The sequence below is a fragment of the Micropterus dolomieu genome, linkage group LG07 (assembly GCF_021292245.1).
Source record: "Micropterus dolomieu isolate WLL.071019.BEF.003 ecotype Adirondacks linkage group LG07, ASM2129224v1, whole genome shotgun sequence".
Lineage (NCBI taxonomy): Eukaryota > Metazoa > Chordata > Actinopteri > Centrarchiformes > Centrarchidae > Micropterus > Micropterus dolomieu.
The window spans coordinates 2,109,082-2,131,616 of NC_060156.1; the positions used below are offsets into that span (position 1 = coordinate 2,109,082).

At 41.9% G+C, this 22,535-nt stretch overlaps 1 protein-coding gene across 8 annotated transcripts in view; it reads left to right on the top strand.

Moving 5' to 3' along the window:
• Positions 1 to 22,535, top strand: part of tns1b (tensin 1b) — a 198,673-nt gene that overhangs the window by 19,182 nt on the left and 156,956 nt on the right. Inside the window, exon 1 of one of the 8 annotated variants that reach the window (XM_046053613.1) lies at positions 2,338 to 2,451. The exons of 6 other annotated variants lie outside the window; for them this stretch is intronic. In XM_046053613.1, coding sequence (XP_045909569.1) covers positions 2,437 to 2,451 — 15 coding nt within the window. In that variant the 5' untranslated portion in view covers positions 2,338 to 2,436. Of the gene's footprint in view, positions 1 to 2,337; positions 2,452 to 18,266; positions 18,363 to 22,535 lie in introns of those variants that run through there. One more of the 8 variants, XM_046053612.1, reaches the window with a different exon arrangement.

Consider the following 22,535-nt stretch of genomic DNA (forward strand, 5'->3'; position numbering starts at 1 on the left):
CCCCCCCCCCCCCCCCCAATACAGTGGAACTGCACATTTTGGAGTGGCCTTTTATTGTGGCCAGCCTAACAATGCTGTCAGATCAGCATCTTGGATGTGCCACACCTGCAATGGGGATGGATTATCTTGGCAAATTTTGACAGATTTGTGAACAATATTTGAGAGAAATAGGCCTTTTGTGTACATAGAGAAAGTCTTAGATCTTTAAGTTCAGCTCATGATGAATGGGGGCAAAAACAAAACAAAAAAGTGTTGCCTTTTATAATTTTGTTCAGTGTAGAAACCATGGATTTTTTATGATTGGTTAATCATGAACACAGGTGGTAGAATTGAATTACTCCTCTTGGATCAGTGTAAAATGAAAAATAAAATGTCTGTGTGTTCTGCTAACATGCTCTCTGAGTGCTGTTGCAACATGTAATTTAGGGCGGCTGTGGAGATAGAGCGGGTTTTCCACTAATCAGGAGGTCGTGGTTCGACGGCTACTCCAGTCTGCATATGGAAGTGTGGAAGATACTGAACCCCAAATTGCTCCCCCCGATGTGTGGGTGTAGGTCTGAAAGTTAGACTCCTTCTGATGAGTAGAAGGCTCTGCATGGCAGCCTCTGCCATCAGTGTGTGAATGGATGAATGTGACATTTAGCGTAGAGCAAAAAGGCACTATACAAGCACAGTCCATTTACCATGAGGCGAGTAGGCTGCCACTGTGTTTTATCTCCAGCAAAGTAAACATCGCTTCATAACCTTGTAAAAGTCGCGTGGAGAAGAGAAAAGGAGGAATGTAAATGTCAGATGCTACTCCTGTTCCTTACGCCCCTCGCTCATGGACGAGTGGCAGTGAATCTGTCAGGTCTGAGGGGGTTTCCATTAAGGGTCTGTTAAAACAACAATAGAGAAGCCCATTTAGTTGGGAGTTACTTGGTTAGAGGACCCGTTGCAAAGGGTCAACCTTTTCACCTCAGCTGCCAGCACCTCCAGTGATTTAATTCATTTGTCTGGAACAGTTTTCTACCTATTGGATTGAAAACTCAATAAGTAAACAGTACTGAACCAGAGCCAGTTCATTTTATTGTGTCTACCTTTTACTTAAAATGCAGATAAATGTATTTATATATTAACAATGCATCATTTAAATAAATTCATTTATAACAGAAATTATAATGTGAAACAGGTCGCATGAATTGATGAATGCACAAAGAATTCCAGTATTACCTGATCTGCAGTTACTCCTGTTAGCCTCTTTTAGCTCATTGTTTTGGTGTTCCAGTATGCAAACCCCGCTGTCATTAATATTGTTTTCAGCCACAGCAGACAGCTGTAAGCCCGCAAAAAAGCTCTAAAAAAACGAGACTGTACATTACCTGCCCAGCACCTAACAGCAGACGGACAAAGTTAGCAACCAGCTGGTGAAGACATGCAGAATACTGAGCTGAAAATTTGTCCTTTCCTCCTGAACACTCTTAATACGGTTAATACACTGTGTTGCTTAACAGTGGAAGTTGCCAGATCTAAATTAGCTGCTTGTGTTTAATACAGTTTTGTTTTGATTTTGGTTGGCTACACCTAGCTGGACATTAGATTTTGTCTGTTAAACAATGTTGTGTTATCTCTAGCAACCCTCAAGCACATGTCAAAATGCTAACAATGGTGTTTTTATGTGAGGTTCTGTTGATTCCTGCACACAAATGTTAAATAGAAGGAACCACATCTTTTTTCTGTGCTCTGTATAAAACAGAGGAGGAGAGTGGACAGGAACAGGACTCCAAATGAATGCTAATGATGCTCCGTGTCTGCTGGATGTAATGTACTAATATGTGCATAACAAGTCAGGCTGTGGATCTGTCAGCTCATTGTCGAGTTCTCCTTCTCCAAGGCTTCATTCAAAAATTAATGTATGCAGCTTAATGTAAATTGAAGATGCACCTCAAAAAAAAAATTTTTTTTAAACCTTGCTTTCCAGTGTTGATATAAAGTATGAAAGAATTGTTTCTGTGATAAGATTTACAGTTTCTGTAAATTCCATGAATTGAAACCTAGACACACCTGGAGAAGTGTCTTTTTTTCAGCTAACACAGAACCAAAATTTGATTGTTTATGCCTTTAATAGTGACCTTGGCAAATGTACAAGAAACAAAAAATCTCAGAGAGAAACAACAATCCTGGTGTTCTCACTTTTCCATGTTCTGATCTCCTGACACTGGCTTTCCATAATGTGTGTGTGTGTGTGTGTGTTTCCTCTCTCCCTGCTAACAATGCGGCTCAGGAAGTGTGTCGGGATAAGGGCCAGACTGCTAGGCTCTCTTTGGTCAGTGCATCCAACTTTGAGGGACAATAACATAGTCTTGTTAATCCCAGAAAAGCTAGCTCAGTGTTCAAGAAAGCTGTGGATCTGTGAAAGGGAATTACTACCCGGGTGTCTTAAAAGAAAACTCTGCGATGGCCCTCTGGCTGGTGAGTTCTGTTGCAACTTGTCATTTTTAACTGTGGGTGGTCAGAGATTTTTAAGGTCAGTCAAAGCCCAGCGCACAAATAATTTGTAAAGTACTTTGGGACTTTACTCTGTGAAAGGTGTTAAACTAAATAAACTTTACTTACAAACGTTGAAGCCGACTTAAAGAACTTTGCTGGAGGTTTTGCCTGTTTTAGGTTATTAATCTGCAGCTTTACTTCATGGTGCTACACTTAATTCAAGAAATGACAGTACGAGAAAACTGGGGAATGCCACAATTACTTTTAAATCACTGATATGCGCCGTTTCCGAAAGACTGTAAGGCGGTTCTTGCATGAGGACCATTGTTTTGATTCTTTGTCAGTCTTAAGAACAGTTGGTGTGTTAATGAGCATTGTTGGAAAATCATACCTGTAAGACAGGTATGGACATTGCAAATAGGGTAATGTGAAAATTATGATATACCTTTTTAAATGACGAGGTTGGAAAAATGAATTTTGAATACCCAGAAGTTATATGTGATGGTAACTGGGTTTTTATTTTTTTGCACTCATCTTTACCAGTCTGGCCTGATTGCACTGCTATGTAGCAGAGGCTCAGAAACAGGATGATCTAAAGCTGTCTTCTTGATTTTGTTCTGTCCTGTGGGCAGTGTTTTGTCCACTTAGTGAAGATGAAATACTCTTTATGACATCTTTAATTAAAGCTGTTTGTGTCCTAACCTGACTAAATAGGTATTTTATGACAAACACTTTGCCATGTGTGGTTTATGTGTTAGACAGAAAGTGTCTCTGCTGTGTCCATTTGGCTGTATGTCTCTCTTCCTCTCTTTTGTCCTGTCCTCTGATGTGGAAGTGTCACTTTTGGAGGTGTCCGGAGATTATTTATTTTATGGCTGTGAAAAAACCCACTAACTTTCACACTAATGCCTGTTTTACAAGTCGCTGGAAGTGGGCCAGCGTCTTTCATTGACCCCTGTGCAGTGGTCAGCCTCAGCTTGTTGTCTGTTATGTGAACACAGAAGAGAGGCTTCTTTAATTAACCTTCATGTGACCTACGGTGGCTCCTTTATTAATTTCACTCACTTAGGCCCCATCCACACTACTGCGTTTTCGTTGTAAAACGCAGACCTTTAGCTAAGTTTACGCCTCCCGTCCTGAAATACGAAAGCCTAAAACGGAGAAGTTTGAAAATGCAGCCGACACCGTTTTCGTTTTTGAAACTCCAGGGTAGGATAATTAGTGCAGACGCTCACATTTAGCTTCCTGATTGGGTCTTATCAGTCACGCAAAGCAAAAACACGTTGCTACTGTCAGTGTTTTTGTTTTGCTATTTTTATTAAAAAATGCTGTACTGTGCATCCACAGTCTGTTTTCCGCCGCTACAGTACTCCCGTGATGCTTTCAGTAACAGTTCCACTTCGGTGTCGGTCCATGTAAAAATAGCTCTGGTGTGGTTCTTCGTTTGTAGGATTACTTTTTTAGTCTTTTCCCAAATCTTCTGCAGCTGCGGAGTAGACAATCTGCTTCCTGTTTACACCAGCATGCACATGCCCAGCGTACGTGAACGGCCACTCGATGTGCGTGTTCATTTGTTTTAATACAGACAGAGATCAATTCTGAAACGCAGAAAAAACACTGGTGTGGACGGAGATCATTTTTGTTTTAAAAACTTAGTAGTGTGGATGCAGCCTTAATAACTACAGGTCATGAGAGGGACACACGTTAAAATGTTTTTAAGCTTCGACATAATGGATATACTGTCTGGATGCACGATGCACATGAGTACTTTCTGGGTGTTCCTGCAAGTGAAAGTCAGAGCGAGCACTGGTCTGACCTACAGTACCTTTTCCTCACAATGGCCTCTGTTCATTTCTGCCCTGTCTGGGCTTTTTTCAGGCAGCTGATGATTGCTTGGAGGCCTTTGGTGTTTAAGGCCAGTTGATAATTGTAGCTTGAAGGTAAAATAGTCACTGTGGGTACTTTGTGTTTGGTGGGTGCTTCTGTAGATGATAATTAAAGGTTAAATAGCTCAACCCCTACCCTTTGGAATTTAGTATTTACTTCGCCACAAAGGATAAAGCTGTCACGAGTTCTTCCATAGAAGCCATCCATCACCAAAAATGCAGGGAATTCCTCAGATTTCAGGATCAGATTGATGTGCATTATTATGTGAATTATTTAGTTATATATTATGTACATCTTCTTGCTTTTACGAGAGATCTCCATTTACAAGGTTCTGCAATCATTTGATACATTTGTTCTGTATCGCAATGTTATGGAGGAACAGCATGAAAGGTTTCACACTTTGTAAAGTGGTGCAGGACACTTAATCTGAAATTTTGGGGACTCCCCACTAAACATGTTATGGTTCTGGAAAAACAGCTTTCCCAATGTTACTATTACATTTCAAATTCTTTATCATTTTTAAACAGACAACATTATTATAAGCTAGAGTTAGAGTATCGCTTGCATGCAGTCATTGAGATTTCAACCTGTGTCCAGGGAGCTTTGTAGTTCTTTGTGCCTCCTTCTGTCTGAAGAGGCTTTGGGTTAACAGCTGAGATTATAATTACAGTTATCTTATTGTGCGCTCCAGTTTGTCACCAATCCGGACTTAAATTTCCCATGATTGCCAATTTGCCAAAGTTGCTTCCATCTGCTGACTTAAGATAGAGCAACGTCTCTTTGATATGTTCAAAGATGAAATGAGCTCTCACTTAATTCCCCATGGCTTTCTGCCATGTGCTTACATTTGCCAAGACCTCAATCCAAAAATGGAAGCCTTGGATCAATAGTGGGAGGGGCGGGAGATGATTGCCGCATTAATCACAACCGCTTCGTTGGCGACAGTAACGTGAAATGTCACGGGGCTTCAATGCAAATGTTATAATTAATTATTAGTTAACTTAATTTTAAATTTGTAATATACTCTCTTGATGTCAGTTTTTATCATTGGAATAACGCAGCAATGCACATGCAGTGAGTAAACCGGCTGCATGATGTCATTGAGACTCTGCTAAACCTCGGCGCTCTGCTAGTGACAGCTGAAAAACATCTGAAATATGGGATATGGTGAGAGCTCAGCACACAGCTTCATCACGTAGCACTGTGTCTGCATTTAAAAAGCCTGATGAGCACTGGCACTGGTTAGTGAACACTAACTCTAGTCAAAGTTACATTTTCAGTGTTGACTTGAACACATTTCATAATATAACTCCTGGCTAGAGAGAAGAGTAGCCTAGACAATATTAAAACTAAATATTCTTTATGAGGCTTCTAGAATTACACTGCGTGTTATTGATGCGTAATATCAATTTAAATTAATGAAGGGATACCACCAGCTGGTACCAAAACATTTGTCAGCGCCCCATTAAAACCATGACCAGCCACTTCCCCTTTTATTCTCTCAGGAACAATGACCCGTCACTCCCTAACCTCTTGTCTGGTTTCCTAGAACGGACAACAGACCTGACGTTGCCAGATTTGACTTGAAACCAGCCCATTGTCTGTAGTGCAGAAAGGCAGGAAGTGCGCATGATATTGTCCCTTCCTCATCTAAAACTAAACCTCTGTCCCTTTGCCAGTAATGTGTAATCTTCTCTTTGACCAGTTGCAAACTGTGGTGACAGGACTGACTGCTGAGGGAACGGAGAGTCCTAGAAAATAAGCGGACAAAGCTGCCATCAACTTGTCTCAGAACAAAATGCTCCTATAAAAGTCATTGTTTACAGACAGCTGTGAGGCAGAAGTCAGTTGTACAAATATGTATTCTTAAATAAAGTGTCTAAACTTAATGTCAGGTTAGCAAATAAGCTAGCTAGCTTGCTAGTGGGCAGGAGGGAGTTTGGCAGCTTTGTGCTCTCATTTACTAATTTATACTTTTGAATCAGGATCAATTAATAATGCACACAGAACTTAATGCCAAACGATATTAGGCTATAACATGTAAGTTCAACAAATGTCTTTTGCTGTCTGTAGCTTTTCCATGGCCACCAATGTGTTCAATGGATTCATTGAAGTCAATACACTTAGCAAGAATTAGAAATATGCCTGCTCCATTGCACCTGCTGGGCTGTGTATGTATACTTTCAGTATAAAGGTTGTGTATACAACACTGCACGGAGCAGAAGCTGTCAAGATTTGGAACGTTTCATTTTCACCTTGCTAGGATTTTTGGATGTGGGTCTGGAAAAGGTTGACCACAAAACAGGAGACAGGAAGCAGCTAAGAATACACCCAAATAGGGCAGTGTGCCTATCTTGGAGTATTTTCAGAAAAAAGTCAGAGACTTCCTTCTCTCATTTTCCTGAAAAGAGATAAAGAAGGGAGCTTCCTGCGTAGCTACATGATCTGGAACACAGTTAACCTTTACTCTCTCTTTATTGTTCTGTGAGGAGATTTGACATTTTCCAGCCAGATACTCTGGTTAGATTCTCTGAATAATATTAATGTAAATTGCCTCTAACAACGAAATGGTTAAATTTCAGACTTTATATATTTCACATCATAAACCCCCTTTTGCTAATCCACAGTCTCAGTTTGTGTTTTTGTTTTTGGGAGGGAGGTGTCTGGATCATCTTTATCTTTCTTGCTTTTTAAAAACATCCATGCTTTGTTCTCTTCTTCAGTACTTCCAAATTGTTAGAGCAATGCAGTCCATGTCCCCTCCACTTTATCTAATGAGAGAAACTAAACATGCAGTTCAGATGCTGGCTGAAGTCACTGACGCGGTCCTCAGTCTTTATAGTAATTACTCAGAATGCAAACAGGCTCAGAGGCTCCATGGACCATTTAGGATTGCTCTGATACTGCCAATCTTCATTAGGACCCCCATGACAGCTACAAATGCTCCAGCACACTCCACTTATCTCCACAACACACATACACGTCCCCCTTTTTAATCTATATCTCATCTCTTTTCATTCTTTACATTCATGTATTCACTCCCCTCGGGCAGTTATCATAGAACCAGCTGCACATTGCCTGCATCCTAATTTGTGTTTACAGCTTCATTTTAATTGCTGGGAATCCACCGTTACTTCACTCAACACATCTTATAGTTATTGTTCTTTCACTGCTCCAAGACTCCCTTGAAGCCACTGCCTCCCCTTCTATATTAAATTGCAGCCCCCCCCCCCCCCCCCCCCCCCCCCCCTTTTCCATCACTATAAGTGCCTCCTTCTTTACCAGACCCACCCCACCCACTTCTGTCCTTCCCTCTCATAATCTTTTACCTCCTCATGCTTTGAATGGAAGAACCTGCAAACCTGCAGCATTCAGAGAAAGAGGGGACGGGATGGAGGATACAGGGATGCTGTAGGGATGCTAGGCAAGAATGGGAAGGATGCATTTAGGAATGACCTACACCACACTTTAGGGTAACTTCTAGTCTGTGAACCTGAGTGAAAATGTCCCGTTTCTTGGATCAGATGAGCAACAATCCTAGGATTCTCTCCAGGACTAACTACTAGGGTCTTTGTACATCTGTACAGCGGTTTTGAAGGACAGGCTTAGAGAGGGAGGGGAGACGAGGAGCAAGGAGCGGCAGCTGTCTACAGTAGAGGACGTGAGCAGGTTTTCAGGAGAGAATGGGCGGACTGGGCTGGTGTCTTGCCACAGTCTTCAATTGGGCAAAATTTTTCTTCTACTGCATCTTCCCTTTTTGGAAACAAAGGAAAAGCAAAAACAAGGTACAAGCTCATATTTTAGAGGGTTTTTTTTGATAGCTTAAGTGTTGTTCCCTTTTTCCAATTTATTCAGTTGAAGATTCATGCACCTGCAAGGTGACTTCAGTGACTGCCAGATTTTCTTAATTGTAATATAGAAAATTGAATGCTGCATGCTTATTGCTTGGAAAATTGCTGCATTAACTGTGGGTCAGTTGAGACATATAACAGTATTTTTAGCCATGCAAGGCTCTAGAGTCTGTCCATCACAACAATTATTAGATTTTTGAACAGATATTTTTGGTCCCCAGAGGGTGAATCCGACTGATGTTGGTGATCCACTGACTTTTCCTCTAGTGCCTCCAGCAGGTCAGAATTCACCGTGTCCAGTACTTGAGTGTTGCAGGTATTTAGTGATAAAACAGCTTTGTGTTTTATGCTAATGAGCAAATCTAAAACTGATTTACAAAGAAAACATTATAGCTGCGGCATGTTGGTATTTAGCTCAAAGCACGGCTGTGCCTAAGTACAGCCTCAGAGTACAACCAGCGTGGCTGTAGAATCTTAGTCGTAGGTAAATTCAGTCTGTTCGTAGATTATGAAACACATTTATTGATTCTTTGGTTTTCTCGCACCTTTTGATATGCAGTGTCAAAATAGCTAGTCACAGATTTAGATTTCAATTAATCTCTCTTAGGGCTGGACAATAAAACAATAACAATAAGTATTGCAATATAAGTTTTTTCTGTAACAATATAACAAATGTTCAATAAATATTCAATAATTGTTGGATTTTATTCACTTGAATCATTCACGAATTAGGACTTACATTTTTTTTATTAACATGTTTATTTTGGTGAGAAAAAAGGACTGAAAAAAGTTGTTGAGAAAGATCCACCTCAGATCTGTGAAGTGATCCACTGTTTGGAATCAAACGTTGACCATAAAGAAGAGTTTAAACCACAATTAACCATCGGGTTTCTTCAACTCTCACTCAGGAGCAAAAATCATCCTTTAAACTCAAAAAAATAAACAAAAACGGTTTGATGCTTATCGTGATAATTATCGATATCGAAAGTTATGAAACTTTTTATCGTGATAACAACAGACCCAAAGCTCTATAGCATAGCCGTGATGACATTATCATTATCATCATCAGCGAAAATAATTTACAGCCTCTGACAGCGGATGTATGAAACGTTGAGATTATGACCCCATCCCCAAAAGTCCCAGCATTTCCATCTGCAGTTTCCAAATGACAATAGAAAATAAATTAATATTTTTACCCAGCCAGTGATAGGCTTGCTGTGAGCACAGAGGATGAGACAGGCTGGACAGATAAGCACATTTAGATGCACACACTGGTGTAGACAGACGTGCGCACACACAAACCAGGATATTGCCAGTTTGACTTGGGCACTTTTCCCGATAATAGGTCTGTGCTGTTGAACAGAGCCATAAATCCTGCAAATGCAGCCTCTGCTTAGTGTCTTGGCAGTGCACAGACACACCCCCTCAAAGACACACACAGTATTCCTCTATAAACTTCAGACTCACCATTAATTAAAGCAGAACGTGATTTTAGTCAGTGGCTGGCTGTTCTTGTCAGAGACACATTGTGGATCTTCAGCATATGTCTTCTTCTCCTGGGGTTGTACATTTCCCCCTGTTGGCACTTTGATTGTGTCTGTGCCATGAGGTGGCGTTCAGAAGGGGCGAATAAACACTTTACCTACATTTGCCCTCAGCTCTTGCCAGTCCACGTTGGCTGTGAGTGGCTAAGTTGGTAGCAACAGCTGTGGTGGAGCAGTGAGTGGGATGATTTTAACATGCAGCTGAATCCCTGCCAGGTTTAGGGATGCAGTTTCATAGGTGACCCTGTGCTGGAGCCTCTCAAACGGAGTTGACCTAAAGGATATTTTGATAAAATTTGACATTGTTCCTACATTTGCCAGCCAGATTATGTCGCGTAGATTGACCTGTGTATTTTATTCTTAAACCTGCTGTAACAGATCTTTTTGGTCACTTGGGGGCAACAGAAACAAGCTGACACAACACTGACATATTTCAACGCATTCTCAGCTCAGTGCGTCATTACAGACGCTGTCAGACAGCGTGACAAAGCGTAATTATTTGACGCTAAAGGTACCCTTCTGCATCCGTATGGAACGCCACAGTTTGCCACGTTGCAGCAACACAAAGGAGGCACAAAGGAGGCTAAACCCTGTCGCTGATTTAGGCTTAGGCACAAACATTTCTAATGGTTATGGTAAGGGTAGGTTTGATGTTACGATTATTTCTAGATTAATGCTTTGGCTTAATCACCATTAGCCAAGAACCTCTCAGTGCATTTTTGATTCCCAAAATTACTTCCAAAAAGCTTCAGGTGCACTTGTTCGTTCTTTTCTTTTCAAGCTGACCCCGAATAGTCGAAGATTCGATGCTTCGATGGGCGGAGCCTGATTCGACTGAAAGACTGAATCTCAACATTTAGGCTGCTGAAAACTCACCTAATTACCTGCGCCCACATCCAAAAGGTGGGGCGCTACATGACCAGTCTCTGTGATAGGCTGTAAGAAAGCTACTGACCTAAAAAAATAGCATATTAAAATTTATTTCAATATCCCTACCAAACTGCTCATAATATTCAGCCTCACATAAGATCATTACCGGCTGCGACAGGCTGTGTGAAACGGACTGGGAGCTGTTACAGCCCAGCTCGTTAAAGAAGGCAGTAACACGTGATTGAGATTGAGAATGAGGTGGAATACGACAACTTGAAGGTCTTGGTTAAAGTCAGGTGTTTAATTAACCAAGAGAGTGAGCTTGCATAAGGAAATATAACAGGAAGAGGCAATACAGGTGCTGACCAATACACAAACTGAAACAAAAGAGGGTCTTGTCCAAAGACAGTACTTAGCTCTAGGCTCAAAAACCCATAAGCGTATAAAAATACAATGGAAGAAAAACAAACTAGCAGTTATTCTGCAACTTAGAAGTCTCAAACAAGAGTGTCCAACTCTTGATACACTGTCTCACGCTAGGCAATTCAAAGGTTCCCAAAAGCACTGACTGAAGCCACTCAGACAGGTAATACTAAGAAGTATAAACACACGAAATACTAACACAACCACAACCGACAGCAAGGCAAACTGATCACTGGTTCGCAGCCCCGGCACGAACTGTGGACACACAAGCTTTTTAAAGAGGTGGTATTATGCTTTTTGGCTTTTTCCCTCTCCTTTATTGAGTTATTTATCTTTTGTGCATGTAACAGGTTTGCAAAGTGAAAAAGCCAAAAAGCACAATACCACCTCTTTTGCACATTTTTGTATCTCCTCACCTCCGTCGAGGTTTCAAGCGAGCTGAGGGAAACTAAAATGTAACGTGAAAACACGACAGACTGCTGATTGGTCAGAGAGAATTGTCACTATTCACTGCATCATCATTGCTGCAGCAGACAGAGGCCATCAACAGGAAGTTTTATATTTTACAGTTTTTGTATGGAATTTCATCACTAAATCCACTTCTGAGAAGTTTTGAGGTGAGAAATCAGCTGTGTAGATTTCGAATATTAACAGTTTTACAAGAAGTGATGGCGGAACAAAAATGCTTGAATATTGTCGGAGTTGAGGAGCTCTGCAAGTGAAGCCTGCGCCAAGCCGCGGGAGGAGCGCGTGAGGTCGGCCAGCCGCCCGCTCACAGAGCCCTCTGCTCCCGCCGTCACACAGACCGCTGCAGCAACAACAGCAGAGGAAAACACAGCTGGAAGGTTTTCATACCGCTTATCTGTGTTTACATTCTGAGCAACGTTCAAACGTATTACCTTAAAAAAGAAAAAGCTGTGTGGATCACTGGTGTGTGTGTCGCATTGAACATTACGTCGATTTGCGCTATGGTAGCATTTTTTGGCAAGGCAGCATAGATCGTCAGAACACCGGCAACAGTTCAACGTTTAGTCCTGATAGTAAGATGTGGGACAATGATGTTGTGGAATTCTGAAAATTAAACCATGTAAACCTGTTCTGGTACAACCCCTAAATAGGATTATGAACCTGAAAATGAGCAGAATACCACCTCTTTAAAGTGCAGCTGGGGTTGATTGAAAACTCCTGATTGGTAGGTACAGTCACACCAATCACCGACGCCAGCGAACAGCAACCGGGAAGTAGGCGGTCTCGGCTCCAGAGGAACCAATCCTCGACGGGGATTCACAGAGCTGGATTTGCAAAACCGGAACAGCAAATCAAAAAGACGCAACACATTTCAAAGCAGTAGCCTTACTGTAAAAACCTACAAGAGAAGCTTACAAGGTTTTCAATCAGTCTCTGTAGGATGAAATCACCGCAGCAAACAATAAAGCAGCCTATGAAACAGTCTTTGGGATCTCCTACAGATGGTGATGTCATTTTCCAAGAGAGCTGATATGTCAGTAGGCGGCGTTTTTATGTTGATCTCTTATCTGGAACATAACCTGCTCCGGAGCAGGTTAGCCGTTCAGCATAAGTTACCATGGAGATCTACCCCGGTAAGAAGTGAACCACCTTCGTGGTGCTGAAAACCCAGCAGGGTTAACCCCGAAGTTACCTGGACAAGCTCAAATCCTGCTTCGTGGTCCAGGCCCCTGTTCTTCATATACGGAGCAACATTAGCCTCAGCCGTCATGTTTCTGGCTCTGGTCTGTTCCATGTAGCTCCTAGCCATAGACTGCTACAAAGCCACTTCTAATGTATTTATTTAATTAACTTAATTATGATTTAGTTTAGGCTCTCACAGCCGTGATACAGTCAACACATCATGTACAGAATGTTTGATCAATCTAAGCATTAGCAAAGAATTTGGCAAGATGTGGATGCCCAACTTCACTTAAGTGGCTTTTATGTCATTTATATTTATTCATATATGTTTAGGCTCTGTTGTTTTATGTACCTGGCGTTGAGCTGAACAGAAGTGAGTAGTTGGCATAGGCGGTCATAGCCTAGAAACTACAGAATGTAACTTCATAATGAGGAACTCTGGGCAAAAGATGTCGTATAGTGTCATCGATGCTTGATGGTTTGATTGAAAGATGATCTACGGGAAGTGTAGTGCAGAAACGCTCTTGATCCAAAGACGTCTCAAAATACGGCTAAATAAAAAAATGGCTCCAAAAAAGGACAGTTCTTCAAAGACTAAGCCTGACAAACCCAAAAGGCTTCACACCATGTACTGAAGCAGTATTATTGTTGTTGTGTACTCGGGTCAGCGTGTCCTGCTGCTGGGTGGACTGTCCTTCCTCTCAGTGTTACACAGCGGAGAGAACAGAGGAAAACGTGCACACACATGTGAGTGCTCTGCAAAGGGAGGGCCCTGGGTCTGTATTGTTTTCAACAGATGGGAGTCACGGGGGTGGGAAAGGGTGTGTGCATGCATGTGTGTGTTGGGGGCCTGCTGGAGTGTGTTCTTCCCTCTATCTGTCAACAAGTGAACTCCCCCTTCATCTAGCAGGTTCTAGGACGTCAGCCAAGATGACTGAACACACCCCTCTGTTTACACATTCACTCTCTCCAGATCCATCAGTGTTTATGTATCGGTCTGCTTATCTATGCGCTACAGACCCTATTTCATCTGTTTTTCTGTTTCTGTCATTTATTTTTGTCCACCTCTTTGCCTTCTCGCTCAGACAAACCTCCTCACGTCTGCTGGAACATTTTGTTTTAATATTGAATCCATTGTAACATGATGCACAGCTTGGATCCCTCTCTGATGTTTACCCATAGTCACTCGGTTCAAGGACAGTGACCTGACACCGGTTAATCTTCTTAATTGTGTAAGTGCCTCGCTGTCCACATTGGCTCTGGTTTTCAAAAGAAGGCAGAAATGGTCAAGGTTAAAGGGGTACTAAAACTAATCCCATAAGTGATCTGATTAGACTTGGAAATATGGCCACCCTCCCTTTACTACGACCTCCCTTACTCGTGCACACACTCACTCTCTCCATTAGCTCTGCAGTACCTCCGGTATTTAATAACTGTGCTCTGAACAAGTGTCTTCTCTCTGATGATGAATGTGGAGGCAGTTTGTTGATTGACCACCAGTGGGTGCTGCGGCTGCACTTGGTTGCTGTATGTAGCGAGATGTGGTAACTGTGCACGGTCTTTAAGGAGTAGAACATACAGTCTGTCACCAGTATTGTGCCAAAACCGCGTCATAATTGTTATTTTCTACCATATTGAATCCATAACTTGCACATCTAACTAAAACATGACAGAATTTCTCTTTGATGGCTGTGCAGTAAATCCTGATGTTATTTATAGGAGATGTTCTGTTTATCAAAAATACTTGTTGCATCATCGACTGTCACACTAGAGTGTGCTGACAGGGAATTGGAAGATGACTTCATGCAAGAGAACATCGTGTGCATTTAGATTGTGACGGCTAAAGTACAACTAAGCTCTGCTGTGTGAAGTGCACTTTAGGTTATGTTCCAAGATAGCCTCAAGCTGTTTACTGTGTGTAGTGAAAGGTAAATCAATAAAAATAAATTAGAAGACATTTAAGGCTACTATAATCAATAATTTAATATCAAAAATGGATCAAATGACTATGTGAAATATGAAAGGAGTCGCTCCTAGTGATAAACCCACAGAGAAATATCATCCAACCCTGCGTTTCCTCTTAGCTATGCGTAGCGGTTTAGCATCTTTCTGCTTCTTGTTTTGTTTTTTAGCTACACTACCTCCGTTGTGACAAACAACACGCAAAGTTCTAAACTAGCTGCTAAACAAAGTGGAACATCCGGCAGCTAAAGAGCCAGATACACTGAACAAAATTACACAACACTTTTGTTTTTGCCCCCATTCATCATGAGCTGAACTCAAAGATCCAAGACTTTCTCTATGTACACAAAAGGCCTGTTTCTCTCAAATATTGTTCACAAATCTGTCTAAATCTGTGTTAGTGAGCACTTCTCCTCACAGGTGTGGCATATCCAGATGCTGATCAGACAGCATGGGGATTGCACTGCTGCTGTAGCCCACGACGTGTTGTGCGGTCAGAGACGGTGTTCTGCATACCTCGGTTGTAACGAGTAGTTATTTGAGTAACTGTTGCCTTTCTGTCATCTCGAATCAGTCTGCCCGTTCTCCTTTGACATCAACAATCTCCCTGGATATTTTCTCTTTTTCAGACCATTCTCTGTAAACCCTAGAGATGGGTGTGCGTGGAAAATCCCAGTAGATCAGCAGTTTCTGACATACTCAGACCAGCCCGTCAAATAATAATAAATAATAATAATAATAAATAATTTACCTTGATCCTTGATCACAGGCATTCATTTGTTGCCACGTATACCTTGAATTCATTAATTATTGATGCTAATCTTAAAGCAGATAAAGAGCCAAACTAAGCCGTGTGTTGTCAGGTAAACTGTGAAAGTTTGCTATTAAGCATATATTGGTGTCAAAAATAGTGGTGAACTTGGTGTTTTTTTTCATTACATTGCATTGTAAAATTGTAGGGCTTGACTGTTGGTCCTGCTAAAGATTCTGGGAACATCACTGGGCATTTGTCATGTTATTGTTTGATTAAGTGAAAAACATAGATTAACCAGCAATACAGTATTTAGTTGATGTTCTATCAAAGACACCGATGTGCAATAATGTAGAAAAATAACCATTGTTTTAGCAAAGTTCTCGATTTTCTCTGACAAAAATCCATCTGGTGTGTGTGTGTGTGTGTGTTGGTTGAGGGGGATCAAGTTAAAATGTTTTCTCTCTTTCCTTTAGCAAATGTATGTCTGTAGGGGTGGCCTGCAGGAAATACCGGGGGATTAATCCTCTGTGCCACTGTGTGAGTCTGTTTGTATGTTTCTGTATGTGGGTGGGTTTGTGTGTTTATGCAGTGTGTGGGTTTACATACGGTGAGCTGACTGTTTAAACGATGTGTGTTTATGTTGTCAGGAAGTAGTGGGCAAGTCGTGAGAGAGAATCTTTGTGTGTTTGTAAGAAAGTAATGGGTACATGACTTGTGCATGTAGTAATACTGGGTAATAGTTTGTGTGGAGATCTGTCTGGTGCGTGTGTGTGAGTGTGAAAAACCGAAGTACCCACACAAGGGGATAAAGAGTCACGCACGGAGCTAAACGTGCTCATTGATGAGCAGTGAGAACTTAATGAAGCAGCTTTCGCTTCCCGGCCCCTCTATGTTCTTTCTCTGTAGTAAAGGGTCAAGATGGAGGGGGTTCAGTTTGAGGCAGAGGTAAAGCCTTCAGGACTGCTTTTATTTTTTTTTCATTGAGCAGAGAAAATGCGTGGGCGGCAAAGAGCAAATTGGAAATGGTAAAGGAGTGTGCTGCGAGATGGTCAATGGATAACGCCGGTGATTTTCTCTCTTTTTTTTTTTTTTTTGGTAGGATTGTATTGCTGATATAAAGAAACTAGGTACTTAAGTATTGTGTGTGCATCCAAAGCCTGATATAGCTTCATCTTCTGGGCTCATAGAACTGAACTTGTTTTTAATTTTTCATAATTTCAGTTCAGTCATCATGAAAGCTCATAATTAGTCTGAGACAGCAGCTCAGATTTTCACTGATTATATGCAAAGTGAATGAAATGGGAACAGGTGGCTGAAACTTATATTGTTACTTAAAGAACTTTAAGTTTAAGTAAACTTTAACTAAACTGTTTTTTGTTTCATTGCAGTACAGCACAGGTGGTGCAATTTCTGGTGCACTGATAGAAATTGCGCATCAAATAATGTCAAACAATGTTGAGGACAGTGGGTGTCAAAAGTAGAACACAACTAATATCATGGACTGATAATCTAAATAGCGAGTGTCTTTTCTGACATCCAAAATGATTCAGTATAGTGTATACACTAGGGATGGCTACTCGAAACCTTTACTGTATCGACCGAATCAGCTGATTTTACTGACGGAGCCTCCGGCTGCAGCTGCGGCTGCTTCAGGTGTAGTCGGTTTGATGGGCTGGACGTGCAGCCTCTCTTTACTCTGCTTGTGAGTCTTTAGTTTAGTGACTTGTTTAAACAAACTCCTTACTCGTTTCATATCTGTGACTGTCGTTTTTGGAGGTTAAAGGAAAAAACACTTGCAGAGATCTTTCTATTCAGTTTATTGATCGAAAGTTAACTAAATATTTTTCCGTTGTTTACTTTCAAAATTTAAACAATTACCTGAAATTTGTTTTCCACAACTTATTTGGTCACTAAACTATTTCTCTCCTCCTCTCTCATTCAAATATAAAATAACTCCCAAGCTGTAGTCTTTCCCTGTATAATCTTACCCGTGAGGACGACCTAATTAGGATGAGGAGCGATACAGCTTCCCAATACTTTTATGCAACAGTTATTTGAAACAAGAAAAAATAAAATAGATAACCTTGCTTGTCCATAATAATAAATATATAATAATAGGCTAAAAATCCACTACTGTGGCTTCAACGGGTGGAATCTGTATCACTTTAAGGGTGCTGGTTTTGGTACTGGTATCGTACATTTTTAAACCTAACCCAACCCTAGTGTTCACCTCGACACATGGGTGAATACGGGGGGAGACAGAGTTTATGAAATATTAAAGTGGACTCAATACAGAAACACAGGGAAACAGTGCAAGAGAGAGATGGAGGGAGGGGGGGGGAGCTGAAGTGCGTCGGATGCTGAGGGGGATGAACAGGGTGGGGGTGGGATCAAGGGATGAATGAAATTAAAAGTGGGGAGACTTAGAAGTGTAAAGAGGGAGGGAGACACGGGATGAGCGAGAGACAGAGAGAGGAGGGGCAAAAGAGATGTATTATAAGCAGAGCACCCCCTTCCCCCTTTGCTCCTGTGGAGCGGAGGGGGCAGCCTGACACCAAAAAAAAAAAAATAGAAAAAAGCTTTGTGAAACTTTCCCCGGCAGAGGGGAAAAGAGCCAGAGTGAGCGCAGAGGAGAGGCAGTCAGGATCCAATTTAGAAGAGAGACACTAGGAGGAGAAAGCAATTCAGGCAGTGAGGAAGAGGGAGAAGGCAAAAGCCTGGGGTGAAGAAGAGTGTTTCTAGGATAGTCATGGCTTTGCAGCTTTGGGCAAGTCCTCTCTTGGCTGGATTATACTTAAGGAAGCCCACTGGTCTGTAGCAGCAGCAGCAGCAGCAGCAGCAGCAGCAGCAGCATCACTCCTGTCCGTCACCATGCCGTCGGTCTCTCTAAGCTTGCCAACAGCTCTGGCTGGACCGGCACGGACCTGGGTCTGCCTGTCCTGCATGTTCTGGGTGAGATTACTTTTCGCCGGGAATTTCGTTGCAGGATCATGATTTGAAAACTGTCAGCACAGGACTTGCGTCACATTTCTTAGCAATTTGCAGGATATAGCAGACCTCCTTGCATTCTCTGGCCATGCAGATCTAATAACTTTTAAACTTTAGTCGCATCGTTTATGTCATGAGTGAGTTGAGTGAGTGGGGAGCCCTGATCAAATCAAGCTGGTCAGCGGATCTATTGGGTGGTCTGCTTGTCGGGGGTTGGGTTGAGGGTTGGGACCCCGGCTGTGGGGGGCCTTGGCACGGTGACACATTTGAATGAGGCCGATATTATGAAAGAGCATGGGGGGGGCGGGTGCTAACGCGAGGCAGACTCTGTATTGTTTTCTCTCTCTCTCGTTTAGCTCGCTTTAGCTCCACGAGACAGACTAAAAACGTGTCTGCTCTGACTCTGAGTTGAATTAAATGGATCTCCTGCTCTCTTCCCCTCAGTCTGCCTTTCTCACCCTTTCCCACTCCCTCACTGCCTCTGTGCCTCGCTCCGTCTCGCTCTAGGTGGTTGGGACACACAGCTATTTTTGCTTTCTCTTGTATAATTCAATCTGCCGCGCATTCCCGCTCACAGTGAGGGGTTGTTTGTGCACTTGTGTGCCCTCTAAGCTGTGATGTGGTCAGTGAATAACTGTGTTCGTGTGTGTGTGTGTGTGTGTCCATGCTAAAAGCTTTGTGACCGTGGTCTCAACATTTGTCTTAAAACACCGTGAGTGCTTTTCCTAATTTGTGCTGATATGAAAGCTCAAATATACAACATTGCACGCTGCTCTCCTCTTTTTCAGCTGAATAGAGGATGAAAGAGGAGAGTAGTTGAATAGACCATTGAGATCCATCCTTCCCCATTCTGCAGTGGTCCTTTGGGACATGACTGCACATCACTGGCAGAGCTGGAGTCCTTGGCGAGGAGACTGGATAATCTTACAGAGCTCTTCATCAGTTAATTACCATTCTTTCTTTTGAGGAGCAGGAGGCGAGGTGAAAGGGGGGGTCGTAAAAGAACCTCAAAGCCCCCCAGCTAAGCCCTGGGTCACTGATTGACTGCATCAGAGCACTGTATGACAAAGCATGCTCACTTAAGGGGGCGGTGTTCAATCTGAGCCCCGGCGTTAATAGCGGATCTTTGTTTGGCCCGAAAACAGCCTTAATTTGGGCACACCGTATTCCAACGGATTGGGTTTAAGGTTAGGGTTAACACGAACACTAGCCCTTCACTGAGAATGGGCTTTTCTTTGCAATTAAAAGATGAGCCAGAAACCCAAAAGATCTTCCAATATCACAAAATCAAGAAAGTTTAAAAATTGTGAAATTCTCAACCGGTACCTCTTCTCCCTGATGATATATGTCCTTCTGGACTGATCAGGTTTGTAGTATGGGCACAGACATAATTCTTGGGCAGCTGGGAAAGTGAGTACAGCTGCAAAAGCTGTTAAGAAGCAACAGAGAAGTGGAAGAGAGAGGGAGATATGAACAGGGAGAAAGAGCACGTGAGAGTGAGTAAGGAAATGCAGGAAACAGACCATCTCCATGAACTAGACACGATCAGTTCCTTAGCCTGGCCTGAAATGGGAAGGGTTGCCTCTTTTCAGAGCAGGATGGTCCTGGATAAAGGGAGATTTTTTCCAGCATAGAAGCAGAAAGAAAATGCTCCGGGAAATATAGGAAATGACAGGAACAACTTGAAGGACAAAGGAAATGAACAGAAGATGCTCTGAGCAAGGTTGGAGGGCAAAGTAAGCATGGATGGCGCAAGAGCCCTTGAAAGAAGACCTTGGGGAAGAGCGCCTCTCCTCCAACAAACATTGTGAATAATTAATGAATGCCAAATAAGGGTTTTAGGGAGTGTTTTATCAGGTTTCTCTGAAAGGACCATGAAACCAATCAGATGTCCTCTGCGAGGCCATTGTTGAGAGAAAGTTTACAGGCCGTGCAAATCCTTTTGACATTCAAGAATCGCAGGTTATGAATGCATCCAGTTTTTGTGGCTTTTGCATCAAACGGGTGTAAGTGAACGCATGTGTGGCAGGCAAGTGCAAAGGTGTTGGCCAGGTGTCTCTAATCTAACAAGATGCTCTTGTAGGAAACACGGCCACGGGTCTCTGCCTCACAGTTGTGTCACTGCAAATATTGACCCTGGGCTAAACCTTCAGACCTGTCAGGGTTCAAAGAACTCCTCTGGATGATCGATATCCATTAACGTACACTCAGTCCATATAGGTTCAGAGTTGGGTCTCAAAAGGATCACTCTGGGAAATAGTGTCCTCTCGGGAATGTTAGGTCCCTGGTTGTCTTGACTTGAAAATAGACAAACCCCAAACCTGTTGCTGCTTCAAACCGACTTGGATCTTTTACTTGCCTCAACTGCCTCTGAAAGCAGGACATGTGGAAAAGGATCAGGATGTCTGAACTCTCAGTCTCTTCTTCTAATTACAAAAGGTCCACTGTTTCTACCTATTTGTTTATCTTTGGCTCTTTTCTCACATCCCCTGCACTCTTCTCCTTTTCCTTTTTCCTGTATTGGTCTGTTTTTAGTTTGATTCTCCCCCCCGTCCGAGTTCCTGAGATTACCTCTGATTTTAGTTGAAAAATGTTCCACATGTGGGGCCCCTTTGAAATACGGCAACATTTCTGTAATTGTAACATCTGGGTTCACGTTGCCCCAATGTTTTTCACTCTAATGGATTAGCCATGCAGTTGTTTTCCGGCTTGACGCTCACCCTGTTGATGCCATCCAGGGGAAAAGACTGATACTATTTCATGTAGGTGTTGCTATTTGGATCTTTTGACTGAACACTTTTGAAAGACAAAAAGGGAAGTTTAACCCTTGCTCAGTTGATTTATGTGAGTTGTTGGGCTTTGTGTAACCCCCTCCCACCAACCCCTTTAGTTCCTAAAGAGACCCCCAGCTTTGTGCACGCTTCACTGGGCACATTGGCCTTAAACCTCCCATGCATGGCCTTCTGACTTTCCCTGGAGGAAGTTTCCCCATTTTGCTCTCCCTGTCCTAGGAATATCGACTTATAAACCACAGTTTATCATGACTTTGGTATATCCAGTATTTTACATTTGTTTTTTATTGCTGATACAAGTTTCCTACTTTACTACAGATAAAATAAGTTGAAGTGACATGCACTGACAGCCAAGGGTCCGATGTATTGTATGTTTTACACAGTTTTTTTTACCCTCATATCTCACCAGAGCAAGCTTGAACTATACTGCTTTTCCCTCTGTTGTGACATCTAGCAATATCATCTCTGACATCATGCCCCCTTAACTCCTGTGTCTAATTTAGTGCAGCATTACCTCGTGTCTCTGAAGGGCTTCAACCAGCTTGGCCCCCCAGAAAGTAGTAGTACTAGTACATCAAAAGTAGTCCTTTTAACCTCTGGTTGTGTCCCATGTCATCCATCACATGCTTTAATTCTGTCAGAGGTGGGACACATTATAGCTAGATCAACAGTAATAAATAAAGTCATGGCATTCAGAATATACTGCGTCATACCTTTTAAGGCTCGAGATGTTATTTCATGTCGTGATATTTGTATAGCTATTATTTTATTTTACTTTTATTTTGGTTGCGTTTGTGTTGAGTCATGTATGGCAGGCCCACACAGTTAAGATATAATGGCAATGTTTTGCAATGACATTATATTTCAAATCTAGCTTTTTATATATAAGTTTTATTATGGGGTAAAAGTATCCCTCCTGCTTTTGCATTTGCCTTTTGATACTGTAATAAGTCAAAATAATGCTGCAATCTTGATGGATACTGTTTTTTGTTCATTTTTGTAAAACTGTTGCCAGAAGTCCCCACAAAGATCACCTGTCAAATTATTTTTTTCTCCACCTGTTTCACAGATATATTTTTCTTTAAGGAAAGATTGTCCTGGCAAAACCTTTTTTTCATAACACAAGTCATAAACACGGGATAGAAAACAACAAACTTCTGTATCTCTTGATAACTATGAAACCTGCCTGAAATATCCCCTGGTCCTCATCTATTCTATTGAGCATTTCTAAACTTCATTTCTTCCTAAAGTTTCCTCTTGTGCCAAAAACAAGAAATCACATTAACTGCTAAAGTTAAGTATTTTTAAAAGGCATTTTATCTTGACGTTTAGAGTGGACCTCAGC